Source organism: Apteryx mantelli, chromosome 1 (genome assembly GCF_036417845.1).
Source record: "Apteryx mantelli isolate bAptMan1 chromosome 1, bAptMan1.hap1, whole genome shotgun sequence".
In the NCBI taxonomy this organism is placed as follows: Eukaryota; Metazoa; Chordata; class Aves; order Apterygiformes; family Apterygidae; genus Apteryx; species Apteryx mantelli.
This window is the reverse complement of record NC_089978.1, coordinates 218,920,128-218,938,323: the sequence shown is the minus strand read 5'-3', so window position 1 is coordinate 218,938,323 and position 18,196 is coordinate 218,920,128. Positions and strand designations below refer to the sequence as shown.

Below are 18,196 nucleotides of genomic sequence, written 5' to 3'. Positions count from 1 at the left end.
GTGAACATGCCTTTTTGTGACCTTTTTTTTGTAGCAATCATCTGAGTTTGGGAGGGGAAAAAAAAAAACTAAATAAAAAAATGAAAGTGATTATAGAAAGAAAGCTGGAGTTTGCAAAAAGAAAGTAACTTTCAAAATGGTCAGACGTGTCACCTTATTTATCTGAGGCTCCTCGCCACTTCAGGGACCTGAGATGATCTCGTAACAGGGTTGACCAACAGCACATGGAGCATCCCTTGGCTGCCTCTGTACAAGGATGTGCTTTATTTCAGGAATGCCCTGCACAGGACCTAGTGCGCCTCCCATCCAGAGGGGACCTGACTTGTGCGTGTCAGCAGGTCTTGCCCTCCTGCTACTTCTCCCACTCCCTGTGTCTCCTGAATTTTACTACGTTTGTAGTGCAGTAGTGTAGGTCGCTCAGGCTTCCTCGGTTTTCTTCCTCCTTCTCCTCCTCATCTGCTGTTTTCTGCTAGACACAGTGAAACTGGAACATGGGCTCTTGATGAGATTTTTTTTTTTTAGCAAGCGGAAGAGAAATCATGAGTGAATGACTCTAGCTTTGAAAAGGGGTCTGACTGGTTTCTGGTCAGCGTTTATTTCTACAAGTAACTATTCTGGGTGGAAACCAAGGACAGTTTCCTTAGTTCAGAGTTTATCTATCTGGGCTTTTTTGCTTTTCACTAGGTGTCAGCGTTCAGGATAACAGCACTTCTCCAATGATCAGTACAAAGCCAGGAGATAATAAGCAGACGGTCACTACTGCAACTACCAGTGCAGTTCAAAGCACCAGCCCTAAAAGCAGTACAGGAAACCCACCATCTTCCCCAAGTGTGACTCTCACCACTACTCAAAGCAGCACGGGAAGCCCACCATCCACCACTGCTGTGTCTCCCAGCACGGCTCCAGTGTCCAGCACTTCAAACACCCCAGCAAAGCCACCATCCACCACTGCTGTGTCTCCCAGCACGGCTCCAGTGACCAGCACTTCAAAAACCCCAGCAAAGCCACCATCCACCACTGCTGTGTCTCCCAGCACGGCTCCAGTGACCAGTCCTTCAAACACCCCAGGAAAGTCACCGTCCACCCCTGCTGTGTCTCCCAGCACAACTCAAATGACCAGCCCTACAAACCAGCTGGGACACCCGTCACCCACTCCTGTTACGTCGCCCAGCGTGCCTCAGCAGGTCAGCCCTTCAGCCAGCTCAGGACCATCAGTAGCCGCCACTGCTGCGACCTCCAGTGCGGCTCAGCAGCAGAGCAGCCCTTCAGCCAGCTCAGGAAACTCACTAACCACTGTTGCAACATCTCCCAGTGTGGCTCTGGGGAGCCATCCTCTGAACCAGCTGACCAGCCCTGCAGCGAGTACCGGGGTCCCAGCAGCCACCCTTTCTCCTGGGCTTAAGGACCAGAATGTCTCCTCCCCCAAATCTGTCACCCAGCAGCCTCGTTCTTCTACCAGTTCTGCAGTCCAGAAACCAGCCTCTTCCACTAGACCTGGAAGCATCAACACTTCTGTTGCCCCTTCTGCTGGATCCATGTCCCCCACCACTAGTAAAACATCTCTGTCTTTACCACCTGGGAGCATAGACAAGGTCTCTAAGCCAACCACCACTCTGACTCCTGGAGCAGGTACCAGAAAACTAGACCCTTTATTTTCTGGGGCGGGGGGGGCGGGGTGCTTTTGTGATTTTGTCCTTTGACTACTCGAAATATCTTGTGCCATTATGGGGTATCTTCACCTTGCCTCATTTTAGGACTTTCCAGTGTAGTTGTGTCCATGAGAACTGGGTGTTTAGGTTCCTGTTGTCCTCAGCGGACATCTAGTCAATGCAGTTAGTGAAATTCAGGGTAAGAACATCTGACAAAATGTAAACATCTGCTTTCAGACGGATTGAACTGTGCTCTAAGCACCGTCGACTGCAATGACTCGATCTTCAGTGACTGCAAAGGGAGCCCACAGTGAGGAGTTTAGCGGTAGAGTCTGACACTGTAGACTCACAGAGTCAATGAAACAGATTGACAGCACCCTATATGCTGAATGTAGAAGATCCCTAGCATGGCTGACAGCTCAGTGAAGACTGTCTGGGCATGCACAGAAAAAAAGCTTTAGATGACTGAGGGAGTTTTGTGGCTAAACTCTGAGTCTACAGTCTCTGAAGAGTCTAAGCAGTTAGGAAGGGTGTTCATCACTGCTGCAGTGGTTTTGGTTCTGCCTTAGCAGCATTGTGAGTGTCCACATGTTGTTTTGGATCTCAATGAACACCATCAGTATACTTTTTCTAGACCCTTGGAGATTTAGAGTTCATCCCCTGAAATAAGTGTCCAAGGGAGTGTCTTGGTGAGGCACAGCTTCAGACTCCCCTTTGGCATTTTGCCTCATAGCATTTACAGGAAAGCAATCACACTGTGGGACTCTGAAGTCTTCATGGAGCCCTCCAGACTTAGGTGAGATTGTGGATAGAGGTCAAATCTGGCCCTGAATAAAAGCTTCTATGACACTGAAGCTCAACAGTGTCTTCCTTTGGAGAATAGCTGGTTGATCTTGACACATTTTCCAGTTGCCTGCAATGTGGAAGCCACTCATGAAGCCATCTCCTCTCCCTCAGCCTTGCAGCTCCTCCTTGTTGTCAGCATCACCAAATGGGCCAAGGACTTAATGCAAGTCCATCTTTACTGGCTTCATCCAAGTCATGTTTCAGGCATGTTACCAGGCAAGGGGAGGTAAAATGGGTATCGTCATGAAGGCTGTTTCTTTCCCTTCGTGCTCCAGAGGATTGTTTTCCATTAAAGGATGAAGAACGAAATGATGTTCATTCAAATTTGACCTCAGGCTTTGCGTTTGAAAAGGTCTAAATAACCTTTACATTAAATAAATAGGTGAGAGAGTGCAACAGAAACAGATGGTATTGAAATGAGCCCTCTCCTGGAACCTTCAGAATGTGTCTGAGAGAGAAATAACCAGCATCTTTATTGTGGAAGAGGCAAAAAACCCCAAAGCAAACCCCTGAGCAGGCTGTAAGCAGGATGTGGCGTTTCAATTCTCTTTGATTGTCGCCATTGGAGAACCTATTAGGAAGGCAGGGATGGAGACCCATTTCTTTAAAACAGTTTGGGGAGATGAGAGGCCAGTATGCTCATGGCCTCGCTTGCTCATGGCAAGTAGTAGTGCTCATTGCACTACTCCCCTTGTGCAAGGAACTGCAAGACACTACAGGCCCTAACAGAGGCATCCGAGATGGTCTCAGGTGTCAGAGACACCTGTGTGGGGCTGGTAGACATGGGGCGTGTGCCTTTCCGGCGTGGCAGGTGGGCAGGGTGCCCTGGGGTATCTCCCATAATATGAGACACGGACGTGTGGGCAACTGAACAGAACCCAAGGATGGGACTCATCCCAGTGTTGGCACCTAGAGTGTGGTCATCTCCATCTAAGCATGTCAACCTGGGCTCTTTCCATAGCTGATGGAGATATAGTCAACAGAGTTTTTGGAGTGTTTCATCCTTTCCTAAGAGAGATGCCTACAAAGGCTCAGGTGATTTGCACGCTGAACTCCATTAACTGCAAGATCCTAGGGAGCCAGCTCAGATATTCTCCCTCTGTTGTAGAAACCTTCAGGGAAGACATCCCAGATTAGATGAGATGAGGGCTGTCCCATTTATCCAGCAATTCTCTGTTATAAGTGATTCCCCAGCTACCCAGTGCACAGCCATCATAGCCTTTGGGTTAATCTCACCAGAACAGTCTGATGGGTTTCAGCAGTAGAAAATAAAATCAGCTAGACAATTTTTTTGTATCACAGTTAACTAAAATAATGTATATGTATCAACCCAAAGCCTGTACAACCTTTGCTAGACACAGTGAGCTCAAGGCAGATCTAGAGATCCAAATAAATGTCACTGGAAACTTATTTTTTGCAGCTCACAGATGGAGCTGTATCAGCTGTATCCTCTCTACTGTATCAGTGTCTTTCTGCTTGTTTTTTGGTGTACTTTGGGGACCCAGGTCAGACCAGCCTTGGACAAGGATCTATGTCAACCAAACCTGGAATCGCTGACCAGAGTCCAACCAGCGTGCAGCCATCGGCCCCAACCTCCGGGCACCAGACAACGAGCAGCAGGCCTGGTCACCAACACCCTAACGATACCTTCCAAAACGAGGTAATGACACCTATGGAAAGGTGGACTTTTCATAATGGTGTCCAAGAAATAGTTAAAAAAGGATGCTCTTTCTTGAACGATCTTTCTGACACTGGGAGCACGTTCATGCTGCTCCTGGAGAGCAGGGGCCAAGCATGCCCTATGCACATAGCAGTTCTCTGCAGGCTCTTATAACATGAGCTGGATTTTATCCCCAAAACAGTATATTAATTTTTAGCTGGCACTCAATCTGCATGTAAAGCCTGCAGCCCTTCTCACCATGTCTGAGTCAGAGAGAGACCTATCTTTGGAAAATTGTGTGTAGACATGAGCCAGCAAAATAAGAATAGATAAGCCCATTTTCCCCCTAGCTTTCCAGTAAAGAGACACAGAGGCTGGAGCTGAGGAGGATTATGGTGTGAGTGCTGTGAGTATAGGGAAGAATGCAAATTGGGGAAGTGTAATAGAGAGCAGAAACTGTGATGGAGATGACTTGTACATGCTGAGAGGACCAAGACCACAACTCACTGCAAATCCTGCATGGCCGATCATAGCAGAAAATGGGTTGGGAGAGTAGAGGTCTAAAAATGCAAGCCAGAATGATTAAAGATCACAGTGCCAGGAACGAGGGAAGGGAGTCCTGTTTCTAGACATTTCACTTTTGTAGGGCAGGTCTGCATCAGGGCCTCCTGGCATGAATTTGCCCTACTGTCCAAGCCAATTAATTACCCCATTACCCTGCACAGCGAATCTTAAACCTCATTTGGAAAGTGCATAAGCAAATGTCCCGTAGACAACCATTTGCGTTATCCAGGAAAACCATTTCTTTACACAGAAGAGGTGGAGTGAAGGGCTTCCCGGTTTGTCTTCTCTGCATAAAACAGCTCACAGCTTTGGTTGGGGTGTTCCCAAAGCTCTGGTTTTGGTCAATCTGTTGTATCACTCACTGATCAACTGTCTTTCCAACCTGTGGCAATGATTTGAGAGTTGCTTTTCTTCTGTCTTTCTAGGTCATTTGTGAAGACCAGGTGCAAAATAGCTGGCCCATCATAAGCCTTAAAGAAGCTAAAACCTGTGTAAGTACCATCTTTTCTGAGTTTCCATCTTTTCTTTTGGGCTTCTTTGTAGGAGTAGCAGTTGTGCTGCAGATAGAGAAGAGATTTTAACCTATGGTGCTCTGAGCACATGAGCCTGCAGAGACAATAATAATTTCATCAAAGTAAGGTACAATCCCTTTCAGGGTGTAAAACACAGTAAATGCAACCCAACGCTCAGCAGTATCACCCAGTGGGGGATATGGTTGGAGAAGCCCTTGAAATTCCTGCTCTGAGGGGGCTCCTGCGAGGGACTCTGCCGGTTGCACGGAGCGCAATGGTGTCTGGTGGCATGACGGCAACGTACCATGGCAGGGTCCGAACCCACAGCCATGCCCACACTGGAATGGAATAGGGGTGTATGGTTTAATCCATAAAAAATAGTTTGACAGATTGACAAAATCTGATTTTGGAGCCTAAAGCAGCTCTGCAACTTAGTTTAGGCAAGGCTGTGGGACTTGCTGGCTCTCCCAGTGTGATTCCTGCTCCTTAGGGATGCTAGCGGTGCTCCAAACCCTGTCGGGCTTGGAGCTGAAAATCCCAAATTATGAGCGCTGCAGAGGAAGACCCGGCTCTGCATGGGGCCTGGCCTTTATCCTCCTTCTGGCTTTTATCCTCCTCCTTCGCTCTGTGTGTAGCCGCTCTCCTCCCTGCTGACGTAGCTTGAGCTACGCCGCAAGGCTTTGCTGAATTTTGGATAGCAAAGCAGGGCAATGCCGGTGTGCGCTGATGCGCTGGTGAGTTAAGGGGTGGGAAAACCTAATGGCTTAGCATTATCTGTAGCTGCTTCGTGCCTGCTAAGCTGTGCTGTCACCCGCTCGAGCTGGCAAGCCGGGAAGTCTGCGGCGCTGTTTTTCTTAGATTCCTGCGGGCATAATAGCGAGCCGAAGCGCTGCGAACGCAGAGTGACAATTACGTCCTCAGGCAGCTGCAGGAAGACTGCAATGGTGCATCCTTCGAGCATCATCGGCTGCCAGCACGCCTCCCACACGCTTGCCGTTAGCTTCCCATTCGGCAAATTCCTGAAAACTCTAGCAAATTTTATGCCTCCCGAGCTGAGCAGATAGATAGCAGAGAAATTGCACTATCTGGTTTCCCTGCTTTGTAGACCCGGTAAACAAGTCTCTAGCCAAATCTTGACAGCAAAGTGAAAAAAATCCTTTGCGTTTTGCAACCCGTGGGAAAACAGGAAAGTGAGAGCTATAAGGAGAAGTGTTCCAGAAATGGCTCAAATCCTGGCTAGGAATAATGAGCCAAAACTGGGTTTGCATTGTGCTAGGTGTTGTATATGCAAGCAGCTTACACAAAAGCTCGGTTTCAATGACGAGCCAGGTAAAGACTGGAGAGAGGACATAGAGGACCACAGTGACAGGGTATCTACCCAGGTTATCCATGACAGTTCAGTGGCAGAGCAGACCCAACATTACCTTACTGCTTGTTCAGTGCTTTGCACATCTGGCAACGGTGTCAGTGTAGTGGCTGGAGCAAACTGCTTGGGAATGACCCTGGGAATCGCAGGCAGTGCACCCCACTGCACCTTAGTTTCTCCACCTGCAATAAATTTAAAAAACCCCAACACCGTATATCCTTAAAAAAAAAAAAAGCCAAGTAAGTGGCTGTTGGTAACACTTTTTGGACTGATGTTCCTTTATACGTTCCCAGCATCCTTCCCCTTCAGTTGGTACCTTTAATCAGTGGCTGAACAGTTTGGTCCAGGTTCATCTGCTCTCTCTGTTGCCTCTTCTTCTTTTGATTATGGTAGGATTTTAATGAGGCTGGTTCCCTAATGAGGCACATTAGCTAGATTCACTTCAAATAGGATGACTTTCCAAGGGCTCAGCTAGCACATTTATGTTCAGTTAGGTCTTACTTTGCTTTTGTTGGCTGTTTGGAGTTCTCCAGCCTATGCAACTGCCCTGCTTCTCATCCCCAGCCTGAAATGCGTTGCATGAAGCAGAGGGTGACCATGTCCGAGGTGGCCAGTCCAGCCACACAACCATGGGGCCACCCTCTCTGATTGTCAGTGTTACCCATCCCTTGTGCCACCAGCTGGGACAGGGGTGTGCCCAGTGAGAGGAGAGTAGGTGGACGCTGTAGGCGCAGGAGGATGCCCGCAGAGGTCTGCTAGGCTGGACCACCAGCCTGCTCGAGCTGAGGGATGCAGCGCCAGCAGAAGCCAGTGAGATTGCCTGGACCTGAACTCAGGTGTCCTGGCTGGTCTGGTTTGCCTTCTCCATGACACAGAAATCACAGAATAGTTGGGGTTGGCAGGGACCTCTGGAGATCACCTGGTCCAACCCCCCTGCTCAAGCAGGGTCAGCCAGAGCAGGTTGGACAGGGCCTTGTCCAGCTGGGTTTTGGATAGCCTCGGAGATGGTGACTCCACAACCTCTCTGGACAACCTGGTCCTGTGTTCGATCCACATTGCCCAGCACCCTCTATAAGGCAAAAAAACCCTCCTGCACAACCCCGCTTTGCCCTGCTCCAAGTGGCCTTGGTGGAGCTGGGTTCCCGCATGCTGGGACCCTCAGGAGCAGGATGCTTCTCGCCCTGACTTCCGCTTCGAGAGCGACCTTGCCCCCGCTGCCTGGAGAAGAGGAAAGAGCTGCTGCGCTCCGGGCGACCTCGGCAGCCTCCTCCCCTGTCCCCAGCTGCCCCGGGCCGGCGGGACAGTGCCCAGGGCAGCCCGAGGGACCCCCACACCGAGCAGGGGCTCCGTCCCCATCACCCTGGCCAGCTGGCCGGGGCGGGTTGTTGACTCAAGTGCTGTTACCTCATTTGGGGATGTTAGTTTTAGGTCCCCGCCAGTGTGGGAACCGGATTAGCTCAACGCGCCAGAGCCTGTCAACTGCAGCCAAGGAATGCGACCGGCCGGAGGGGGAGAGCCGCCGGGGCCCCGGCATCGCCTCAAAAAAAAAAAGAAAAAAGAAAAAAATAAATAACAAGAAAAACCCTCCCAAGGGATGGGACCGCAATGGGCAGGGAGGGGGGAAACGCTTTGGTTCAGCCCGGCGGAGAGGCTCGGGCACCTCTCGCTGCTCGGCAGCAAAGCGGTTGGGCACAAGTCGCCCGTCAAAGGCTGGTCCTTAGTCTCGGGTCTAAATTCCCTTCCCCAGCACCTGCCTCCTCCCCTCCGAAATTTAAAGTTTTTTGCTTCCGCACAGGGCGGTCGGAGAGATGTATGATTTAAAGAGGGGGGGGATGCCAGAGCTGGGATGAAACACGGAGAAGCGAGGCTGCGGAGCGGGAATGAGATGCTTTTCACGGCACGGCGCGGCTTGTGCTTCGGCCCCCGCCCGCCCGCCCGCCCGCCGCCGTCCCCGGGCAGGCCGGTGCTCCGGCCCCGCCGAGCTTTCCCGCGGCGAAGGCTTTCCCGGCGGCCGGTTCCCAGGGAGCCGCGGCCAAGGGGACTAACAATGCGGCCGGTGGCCCGCGCCCGCCGCGGCCGGGGGACCGTTCCTTCCGCCCCGGCATGTGCATCCTGTCTCCGCTCGCCGCCTCCAGAGCCGCTTCCCAAATATTTAGATAAGATGGGGCGCGATTAGGTGCCTTCCTCAGCCAGGCGGCTTCTCTCCTCCTCTTCCTCCTCCTCCTCCTCCTCCTCGGTGGGCGGCGAGGCTCGGGGGCCGCGGAGCATCCCTGCCCCGGCCGGTGGCCTCGTCCCCGGCTGGCGGGTGAGCCCGGCGCCCGCTCCGGCTGCGGCTCCTCGCGGCCGGCTCTGATCCCCGTCCCTCGGGGCGCTGCTGTTCCCGTAACGCCGAAAGCTGCCGCCCGCAGATAAGGGCGGCGCGGGATCCCGGCGGGGAGCGGCAGCCAAGAGGAGCTTGGCCGCTCCTAAAGAAACTGCTTTTAAGCCTTTCCTGTTCGCCGGGCTCGGCGGAGGCACGGGCAGACGGACGCGGCGGCGGCCAGGAGCCTCCGGAGAGCGGCGGAACGGCTCCCTGGGCAGCATCCCTGCTCCGGGCCGGCCTGGGGAAGGGGTGGTGTGATGCTCCTTCATCCTCCCGGGTTTGCTAAAGCCGCTGCCCAGGGCTGACCCCCCCCCCCATGCTGAGAACTGCCCAGCTTGTTGCATGGAGCAGAGGTGGGAGGTGTTGGGGGAAGGATGCCTGGACCGGGAAAACGATCGGATCCTGCATCTTGGACTGGGACCAGAGCAGCACGTGGCCCTTGTCCATCCATCACCTGCCTTTGCTACCACCGCGAAACCCACCGTGGGGGCCCCCCCCCCCCAAAGCGTGCCCCTCCGTGGGGGGAGCCACGCCAACCACGCGCGCTTCGTCGTCCCCCCCCCCCCAGGCCGAGTGGAAGACCCTGACCCTCAACGGCTCCTTGTTCAAGACCTTCTGCTCGACGGCTCGCTACGCCTACGACCCCAGCAGGGACAAGTGCACGGTGACCCTGGCGTCCCCAGAGCCACGGTCGCGGCGGTGGGCCGTGCGGGCGGTCGTGCACCGTGAGTATGGTCCCCGCACGGGGTGGGGGGGGGCAGGATGAGGCAGACCTCGGGGACACTGGCCTTGTCCCTCAAAAAGCCCCACTGGAGGCTCAGCTGGGCCCTTGGGATCTACCAGAGCTTCGCTGAGGGTCTCTGGTCCCATGGTCTTCTCCCAGAAGCCCAGAAATGAGCTACCTACTGGCCAAGTGCTCAGTTGCCAGCTGCAACCTCAACCCAGGCAAGCTTCCTCTCCCCTCCACAACGTCTCCAGGTACTAGTCACCAGGACAAAAAAGACTTCCTGAGTCCCTAAAATCCAGTGCCTGGCTCTGCTGGCCACCATGGCACGAGTCCTGCAGGTGGTAGGTAGCTGGGGAGTTTCTTGCCCACTTTGAAGCCTTTCGATGAAATCCAGCTCAGCTGGGTCATGGCCAAACCTGGCTTTAGCTTCTCATGGCAGGAGGCTGGAGACCCCCTCCCGGCCTGCTCCCTCGCAGGCACGGAGGGGAGGAAGAGCCCGACGCCCTTCCTCCTCTTCGTCAGGGCAAACGCACGCAACGACGAGCTGCTGCTCCCAAACCGGAGCTCGGGGCAGAGGTGGGACACGCGGCCCGGGGCGAAGGACGGCGGGGGGCAGCCGTGCAGCTGGCTGCTCCGCGCCGGCTTTGATGCGGGCTCCCGCGGCGCGCCGTGCCGCGAGGCTGCGCGCGGGGTCGAGCCGGCGAGGCCAGCCCCGTCCCCGGGCTGCGGGCGCACCCAGCAGCTGCGAGGCTCCTTCCCCCCCCCCCCCCCCAAAAAAAAAAACACATCAGAGGTGGGAACGATGTGCCTCTTGCAAAGCTCGGGACACGACCCGCCAGGTTTGGAGCCGGTGGGAAGGGGTAAGGGCTATGCTCTCTGTTGTCCACTTCTCCCTCAGCTTCTTCAGAGGGACCTCCAGGACCTGCTTTGGTCTCTAGGGCTGCCTCCCTGCTGGGAAAAGAGGCCCTGGCTCCTTTTTTTTTGGTTTTGAATGGATTTGGCAAGGTCTAGCCCCGTGGCCGTGCAGCACCGTGCACCTCCTCGGAAAGGGGGTCACGCTTGGACCTGCTGCCGGGTGGCCCCCCTCCTCCTCCACCCAGGTGCTCACCGCAGCTCCTTCCTTTCCTCAGTTCATTTGGACCCTGAAAAGGTCTTCGAGGAGCTGAAGGAGAAGAGGGACGAGTTAGACAAGGTAAGCGCCCGTGCGGTGATGTTCGCCGGCTGGGATCCGCCAAGGACGTCCCTGGGGGATGGACACACGCCGTGTCGGGCCCTAACGCACCCTTCCCTCGGCAGCTTGGCATCACCAACGTCACCTTCCACGACGAGCAGCTGGAGGAGGAGATCAAGGACCGATTCAGCACGCCTCTGATCATCACCATCATCACCCTGGCCGGCTCCCTGCTGCTCGTTGCTGCCATCTACGGCTGCTGCCACCAGCGCTTCTCCCACAAGAAGGACCAGGTGAGCTCTGGCACATCCTCGGTGGCCAACAAGCCCTGCTGAGCAAGGGGAATTCAGGGAACTGGGAGCCAGGGGAAGGGGGGGGGGCTGGGATGGCCTGGCTGCCAGCGGGAAGGGGTGGGAAGTCGCTGTGCCCCAAGATGCCTTCGCCCCAGAGGTGCCTTCAGGAGCTGAAGAGCTTCAGCATTTCCACCTCTCCTGGCGGAGACATCCACCCTTGGGGCTGGCACCACCCGTGAGGAGCTATTGGGTGACGGCCTGCACCTGCAGGGCGATATTGCAGCAGGATGAGCCGATTCCCCGGAGCTGCCGGTGCTTCGGAGGGGCAGTAGCTGCTGATGGGGCTCCCGGGGGGAGCAGCAAGGGCAAAGAACAGGGCAACGAAGGGCTGGTGGTGTCAGGGCGCAGAGACGAGCAGCATCCGTCCCACCCAGGGCACCAGGCCGTCCAGTGCTGACTAGCGTCCTCCAGTCAAGGCATAATTCTGATGAGAAAGGCTTCTTCCCCAGATGAGAGATGACTGGCAGAACTGTTCCAAACTGCAGAGCTTCTGCCAGATTTTTTTGGCTTTTTTTTTGAGGGTTTTTCTCAACCCAAAGACCCCCAAACCAATCCATTCTCCTCCCAGTAGAAAGGCCCCCCCCCCCAAAAAAAGGAATCATCTCAAAGTGCTTTTTGGAAAGCAATCAAGCGCTGGTGGGCTCCGCAAGCTCACCCTGCCTGCAAAACTCAAAGCAATATTGGGAGAGGGAGGAAGCGGAAGGGAGGAAATCCCGGGGCGAGCTGGGTTCTCCTGTCCAGACCCATGCCCCGACGGCGTGGAGGACGCCTGCATCTTCCAACCCCGTGGGGACCAGGCTGGCAGGAGCATCAGTTGAAGGAAAGAGACACCCAGAGCTAATAGCGTTGCCCCAGCCCTGAAGCAGCGTGATTTTAGCTTAGCATCCGCCTGTAAAAAAAAAAAAAGACGGGCCGGGGGCTAAGACACGCACCTGCTCCGGCCGTTCCCACGCTCCTCGCCAGCCGCGGGAGACCCCCGGGGCGAACCCCAGTTTTGCGTTAGCCCCCGCTGAGAGTTTGGCTCCGGAGCAGAGCGAACGCGACAGCGACCGTGAAACGAAGGCTACGTTTTGGGAGGGAGCCAAGGCGGCGGCAGCGGCACGGGCAGGCTGCGATGCCGGAGCGCGGCGGGGGCTCGCGATCCCGCGAGCAGGAGCCCTTGGGAAACCCCCCCCCCAAAATTGCAAAGAAAAAAAAAATCACACGGGACCAAACGGTAAATCCACCCCCCCCCCCCAGACTGCGAAACGTGCCCCTGGGTGCCAGCTCGAGAGGGCAGAGGGGCTGCAGCGAGCCGTACTGCTCCCGGCACCGGGATGGTTTTGGTTCGGCGCCGGAGCGAAGAGGCGCCCGGCGGGCGTTCGGCAAACGCGGCTGCAGGCAGCGGCCCCGGGGACCGTGCAAGGGCCGGGGGAAAAGGCAGCCGTCGCGGTTAAAAACTTGCAAGCCGAGGCACGAAACGAGCACGGGAGACAGCAGGGAGCAGAACGAGACCGGCGCGCAACCGGAGAGCCGCGAGCAAGCAGCCGGCATCGCCTGCTCTTTCGGGAGGGGAAGGGGGAGGCGGAAGGACCTCGGGAGACAGAGGTGGGTTGGGTTTTTTTTGGCTCGGGGAGGTCGCGGTGCCGAGGGTGCCACCGTCCCCCTGCAGCCGGGGCGATTTCGCGGGCGTCCCCGCGGGGCGACGGCAAAGCCGGCGGTGCAGGTTCCCCCAGCGCCGCTTCCCCCGGCCTCGCGCTCGGAGCACGGGAAAAAGCTCATTTTTTTTTTTCCCCCAAGACTGCAATAGATTCTTAAGAAATCGAAAGCACTCGTTCCCTTTCGGATTTATTTTTGGGTGTTGTTGGTTGTTTTTTTTTTTTTTCCTTTTGGTTTTATTCTGTTTTTTCCTGCCTCTTTTCAAAAATGACTTGAAAGTTTTGCTTTTTGTTTTATTTTTTGTTTTGTTTTGTTTTGTTTTCCCCTCCGCTCCCCCCCCCCCTTCCTCTTTTAAATCCTGCCGTTGTTTTACCTTGGAAATAAGCAGCACATCCACCCCGATGTCCCCGGGTTTGATGATGGACATGTGGCTCTGATCTTTAATGTGAGTTGCCGACGCAGGGCAGGGAGGGGGCGGGCGCCGGAGCCGTAACAACGCCAGCTTTTCCCCGACTCCCGGTGCTTTTTAGGGTTTCGAGAGCTTTTAACAGGACTAAAGCCTACTAAAAAGCCTGGCTTCGGCGAGCCCTCGCTGCACGGCTCCCGCGGGCGAGCCGTCACGCTTCCCCATCCCGTCGCTCCCCCCGGGATTTCCTCCCGCACGAGCGCCCGCTGTTTTATTAAATCCGCAGTCACGCCGCGGTACCGGCCGCGTCGCGAGGCAGCCTGAGTTTGGGGCAAAAAACAGGCGGATTGGGAAGGGAGGGATGGAGGGAAGCGAGGGGGGGGGCATGGATGCGATTTGCAGAGGGTTGGGATACCGTGGCTGCTGCAAGGGGACGAGTTCGAGCCGCCTCCGCGGGGGAGCAGCATCCCGGTGGCAGCCCAGCGGCAGCTTCCCGGGATTAGGCTGAAGCTTTCCCGCATCCGCTGCGGCTCGTGGCGCGGGGCAGCGAGACGGGGCAGGGGAGCAGCCCGGGTTGCTAAAATGCCATCGCAGCACCGCGCCAGCGAGGGGAAGAGAGGGGAGGGGGCTCCGTGGGGCCGCAAAAAAAAAAAAAAGCAATTTCGGAGCATCGCTAAAAATTTGGAGAAGCGGAGAAAAAAAGCCACGGGGGTGGAGGCGGGGGAAGGAAGGGCGCAAGCGAGTGGACGTAGGAGGCCGAGTTTCCGTAGCGGGAGGAAGCGGGGCGCCGGCCGCTCCGCAGCGCGCGGCCTCCGAGCACCGGGGCAGCCCAAGCGCTGCCCGAGCGGCGCCGGACCTGGCTTCGCGCGGGAGCAGGGAAACAAACGGGCTGCAAATCCCGGGGTGGGGGGGGGGGGGGGAGTTCTGCATCATCCCGCCCCGAAGAGCCCTGCGCTCCTTGCAGAGGCTCCCTAAAAAGGGCTAAGCCGGGATGCAGGCTGGAAAGGGCTCGCTGGGAAAGCGCCCGGCGGGGAGCGAGGAGGCGGCGATGCATCGCCCGGGGGAGCCGGGAATCGGCCCCCGCGCCCCGAGGACGGGGCAGGATGCGGTGGGCAACACCACCCGCGGCTCCAGGGAAAGGGGCTGGATAGGCCGCTCTCTCCACTCCCGGTTTCCACCAGGGAGCATGGGAAAGGAGCCAGGGGCTGGAGAAGGGGGAAGCCCGAGCGGAGCTGGGAGCAGGCAGCGACGCTCCCGGGCCGGGGTGGCCGCGGGCAGCTGCTCCGCAGGGATTCCCGCACGCCTCCGGCTGCTCTTTCCTGGCTCCCGCCGTTAGCGCCCCCCTCTCCGAGCCCGTGCTGTCCCCTCGCTGCGCCCGGAGCTGCTGCACTGCCGCCCCTAGCACTGACCGCACAAACCTTTACATGTATTTATATATATATATATATATATATATATATATATATACTTAAATGCACGCACGTGCTGGCTGGGAGACGCCGGCGGCTGCGGGGGGTCCCGAGCCGGACGGGCGCCCCCGGGCCGTGCCGCCTCTCACCGCGGCGCCTGGGCTTCTCTCCTCGCAGCAGCGCCTGACCGAGGAGCTGCAGACCATGGAGAACGGCTACCACGACAACCCCACGCTGGAGGTGATGGAGACCTCCTCGGAGATGCAGGAGAAGAAGGTGAACCTCAACGGGGAGCTGGGCGACAGCTGGATCGTTCCTCTGGACACGCTCATGAAAGACGACCTGGAGGAAGAGGAGGACACGCATTTATAGGACGCGGGCGAGCAGGAAAAACAACCCCTGGAAACCCCGTAACCCCACCTGTACGCACACACCACCCCAAAACAAAGCAAAACCCCCCGCAAACCCCCCCAAATCCCCTAGGAGCTCCTCACAGCCATGCAGGGCGCAGGACGGAGAGGGAGGCGGGCGAGGAGATGCCACCGCGGCGGGCGTGTGTCCCAGCCCCACAGCGAGGAGCTGGAGCATCGCTTGCTCCCCTGACTTTTTTGGGGATGCTTTGGCCCTTTGCGGGCTCCGGCTCCCGGGAATCCTTCGGGCAGCGCTCCCTGCTCCCGGCGGGCTTTGCTCTCCCCTCTCCGCAGGCTCCCGCCCTTGCAAAGCCCACGGAGCAACGCAGCCCCCCCAGCTACGCCAGCGCCACTCCGTCAGCCGGCGGAAAGGGCCCTTTTCCCCAATTTTTGAAGCCCAGCATTAGAAAAGCAACAAAAAAAGTCCCCCAGCACCTTCACCCGGACAAGCCGGGGGCAGGAGGTGCCGGACGCCCCCGCCACGGGGCCGGGCTGCCGGGAGATGCCAGCGGCCGCGGGGACAGCGAGCCGCACTAATCCTCCGCCACTGTCCCCTGGCAAAGCGCCCGGGCTCCCGCAGCCCCCTTCCCTTTCCGGAGCCCTTGGAGACGGCCCCAAAACTGCCGGCTGGAACGCACAAGGGCCGCGGCGGTTCGTGCCGTAAGCGGACGCGGATGCCCAGGTCCCGCTGGATCCGAGGGCCCCGGCTGCTCGGCGGTTTCCGCAGCAGCTTTCCGCTTCGAGGCGGACGAGAGCGAGAGAAGAAGTCGCGCCCGGCCCTCGTCCTTCCTGGGGAGCTTCAGAAACGAGACCGAAAGCGAAGCACGAGGTTGGGATCGTTGCAACGAGGTTCAGCCCCAGCGCGCGGCGTTCCCGCTGGACCCGGCCCAGGAACCGCAGCGGCTTCGATACCTGGTGCATGTCCTCCCTCCCTGGACACCGGGGGCTACGTGTCCTGCAACGTCCCGGCCTGGTAGGGACTTCCGTGGCTGCATTTTCCCTCGCAAGCGGTGGAAAAGATGGAAGAATCGGGTACGGGCGAGCGGGAACCAGGTTGCTTGAGGACGTTTTGGGTTTTTCCATCAGTCCAGCCCAAGGCAGTTCCTTCCCGCGAGGTTCATCGGCTCAGTTGGCGTCCTCAAGCTTTCCTTCCGAAGCAACCAAAACCACAGAGACCCGCAAAGAAACGTGCGGTTGGGCGGCGAAGCTGGGAACGAACTTTGTCCCTCCGCCCTCGGGTCCTTTTCTTTCTTTTTTAAGGTCTCCCATGGCAGTAAGTCTCTTCCTTCAGGTGCCGCAGGTGGATGAAGGCGACGGAGATCAGACCCGCAGCAGGGACGAAGCAGAGCGGGAAGCTCGGGGAAAGCCGGGTCTTGCCCGGCCGCCGCAATATTTATGGGTGAAGGGGTTGGGGCAGTTTTGTCTCCACCGGGCGAAGATGCCGCTCGCAGAGGACAGGGTTGGAGGCGCTCAAACCCATCTATTTTTGTATGTCAATATTAAGCGCCGTTCGTTAGCCACGTGCTCGGCCCACGTCACTTAGCTGTGCGCTGCACTAGGGGGAAGCGATTCTGGAGGGGGGGAAAAAAAGTGAAAAAAATTAAAAAAAAAAACAAGTAAAAAGAGATAGAGAAAAAGCTGAAGGCATCTGGTAGGGGATCGAGATCCAGCAGCGAGCGAGGGGAGCGACTCCCGCGCTGGTGGGCCGCGGCCGCCCACGCGAGGGCTGCGGGGACCCGTTTCGGCACGTGCCTAAAACCCCCTTGCAGCGAACAGATGCCAAAGCGCTTTAAGGAGTCAGGTCCAAAGACTTTCCGAAAGCAGCCGAGAGAGCGAGGGCTCGAGATCGAGCAACTTTAACTCTCTCGGAGCAGAGACCAGTGAAGATATTAACTGCTCGGCAAGTGCTTATAATGATCTATATTTGAATAGGAATTGTACATTTATTTATTTTTCCAGACACCGTATTTTTAAACCGCTGATGTTTTATAGTAGATTTTTTTTCCTTCCCCTATTTAAAGAAGTATTGCCTCTGAAAAACAGCGAGTTTTCTTTTCTTTCTTCTTTTTTTTTTAATGTTGATACCGTTCTTTTTGCAAAACGATCAGGTAGGAAACGCAGCGATGAGCATCTTGGGCCTTAATACTTCCCCGAGTAGACTGTAGCCATCACTGTTAGACCAAAAAGAAAAACCCGCCCCGTTATTCCCTTCCTCCCTGCCTCTTTTCCCTTCCCCTCTCCGTCTCCCCTCTTTTCTCCCCCAAAACAGCTTTAACGTAAGACACGCTGTACAAGGAGATCACGGCTCTTACCCTTGGGTAAGACTTTTCCAAGCAGTTCGGATGTTCTCGCAAGAGACTTTTCTACTTTCGGATTCACGAGGAAGGCGCAGAAGCTTTCGGACCGTTTCTTTCCCACGCCCGGCACCACGATCCGCCCGGCAGAAGTTTCTACTGTGACTTTTACCTCCGGCCGGAGACGTAAATCCATAGGAGGCGGCAGCGGGAGAGCGGAGCCGCTCTCCTCTCCGCCGTGCCGCACCGTGCGCTCGCGGCGGAGCTCGGGCACGCGCTGCGGAGCCGCGTCTCCCTCGGGGACAGGAGTCTGATTTACACTGGAATTTACTGAGGAACTGGATTGCAGAGATTATTCTTGCATTTTCCTACAAGTATATTTTGAAAGCATCATGTATTTCTGTCAATAAAGGTTCTTATGTAAAAGACTCATTTCTTGGCCAAGTTAAAAATAATAATAATAATAAAGTGGGGGAAGGGGAACTTTTAGTTGAGAGCCATAACCGTAAATCACTTGGACGTTACAGCTGGCTGTCGTTTGGGCTTCTTTGGAAAGCCACCAACACAGGCTTTGCGTGGTCCTCCTAGCGAGAGCATGGAGAGGCTTGGCCAAGATGGAGAACAACCCATCCAGACCCTCAGGGGTATCCAGCGGTGTAGGAGCTTGCGTGTTCACTATGCAGCACGATTGCTAGCGGTGAAAAACATCCCGTAATCAAGAAAGCTGTAAAACCACAGGGGTGGGATCCTCGGCTGATGTGGGTGAGGGTGGCCCCACTGCAGTTGAACTAACAGTGTCTTCAAATGACCCCAAAAGGTCCTGGCCGTT

The 18,196-nt window shown here is 56.2% G+C and overlaps 1 protein-coding gene across 2 annotated transcripts in view; it reads left to right on the top strand.

Annotated features, from left to right (window-relative positions):
• PODXL (podocalyxin like) overlaps positions 1–17,793 on the top strand; it is a 48,514-nt gene extending 30,721 nt beyond the window's left edge. The window contains exons 2-8 of one of the 2 annotated variants that reach the window (XM_067317529.1): positions 685–1,629; positions 4,001–4,155; positions 5,145–5,210; positions 9,528–9,684; positions 10,817–10,878; positions 10,983–11,150; positions 14,844–17,793. In XM_067317529.1, coding sequence (XP_067173630.1) covers positions 685–1,629; positions 4,001–4,155; positions 5,145–5,210; positions 9,528–9,684; positions 10,817–10,878; positions 10,983–11,150; positions 14,844–15,035 — 1,745 coding nt within the window. In that variant the 3' untranslated portion in view covers positions 15,036–17,793. Of the gene's footprint in view, positions 1–684; positions 1,630–4,000; positions 4,156–5,144; positions 5,211–9,527; positions 9,685–10,816; positions 10,879–10,982; positions 11,151–14,840 lie in introns of both variants that reach the window. The other variant, XM_067317525.1, reaches the window with a different exon arrangement.
• The last annotated feature ends 403 nt before the right edge of the window (positions 17,794–18,196 follow it).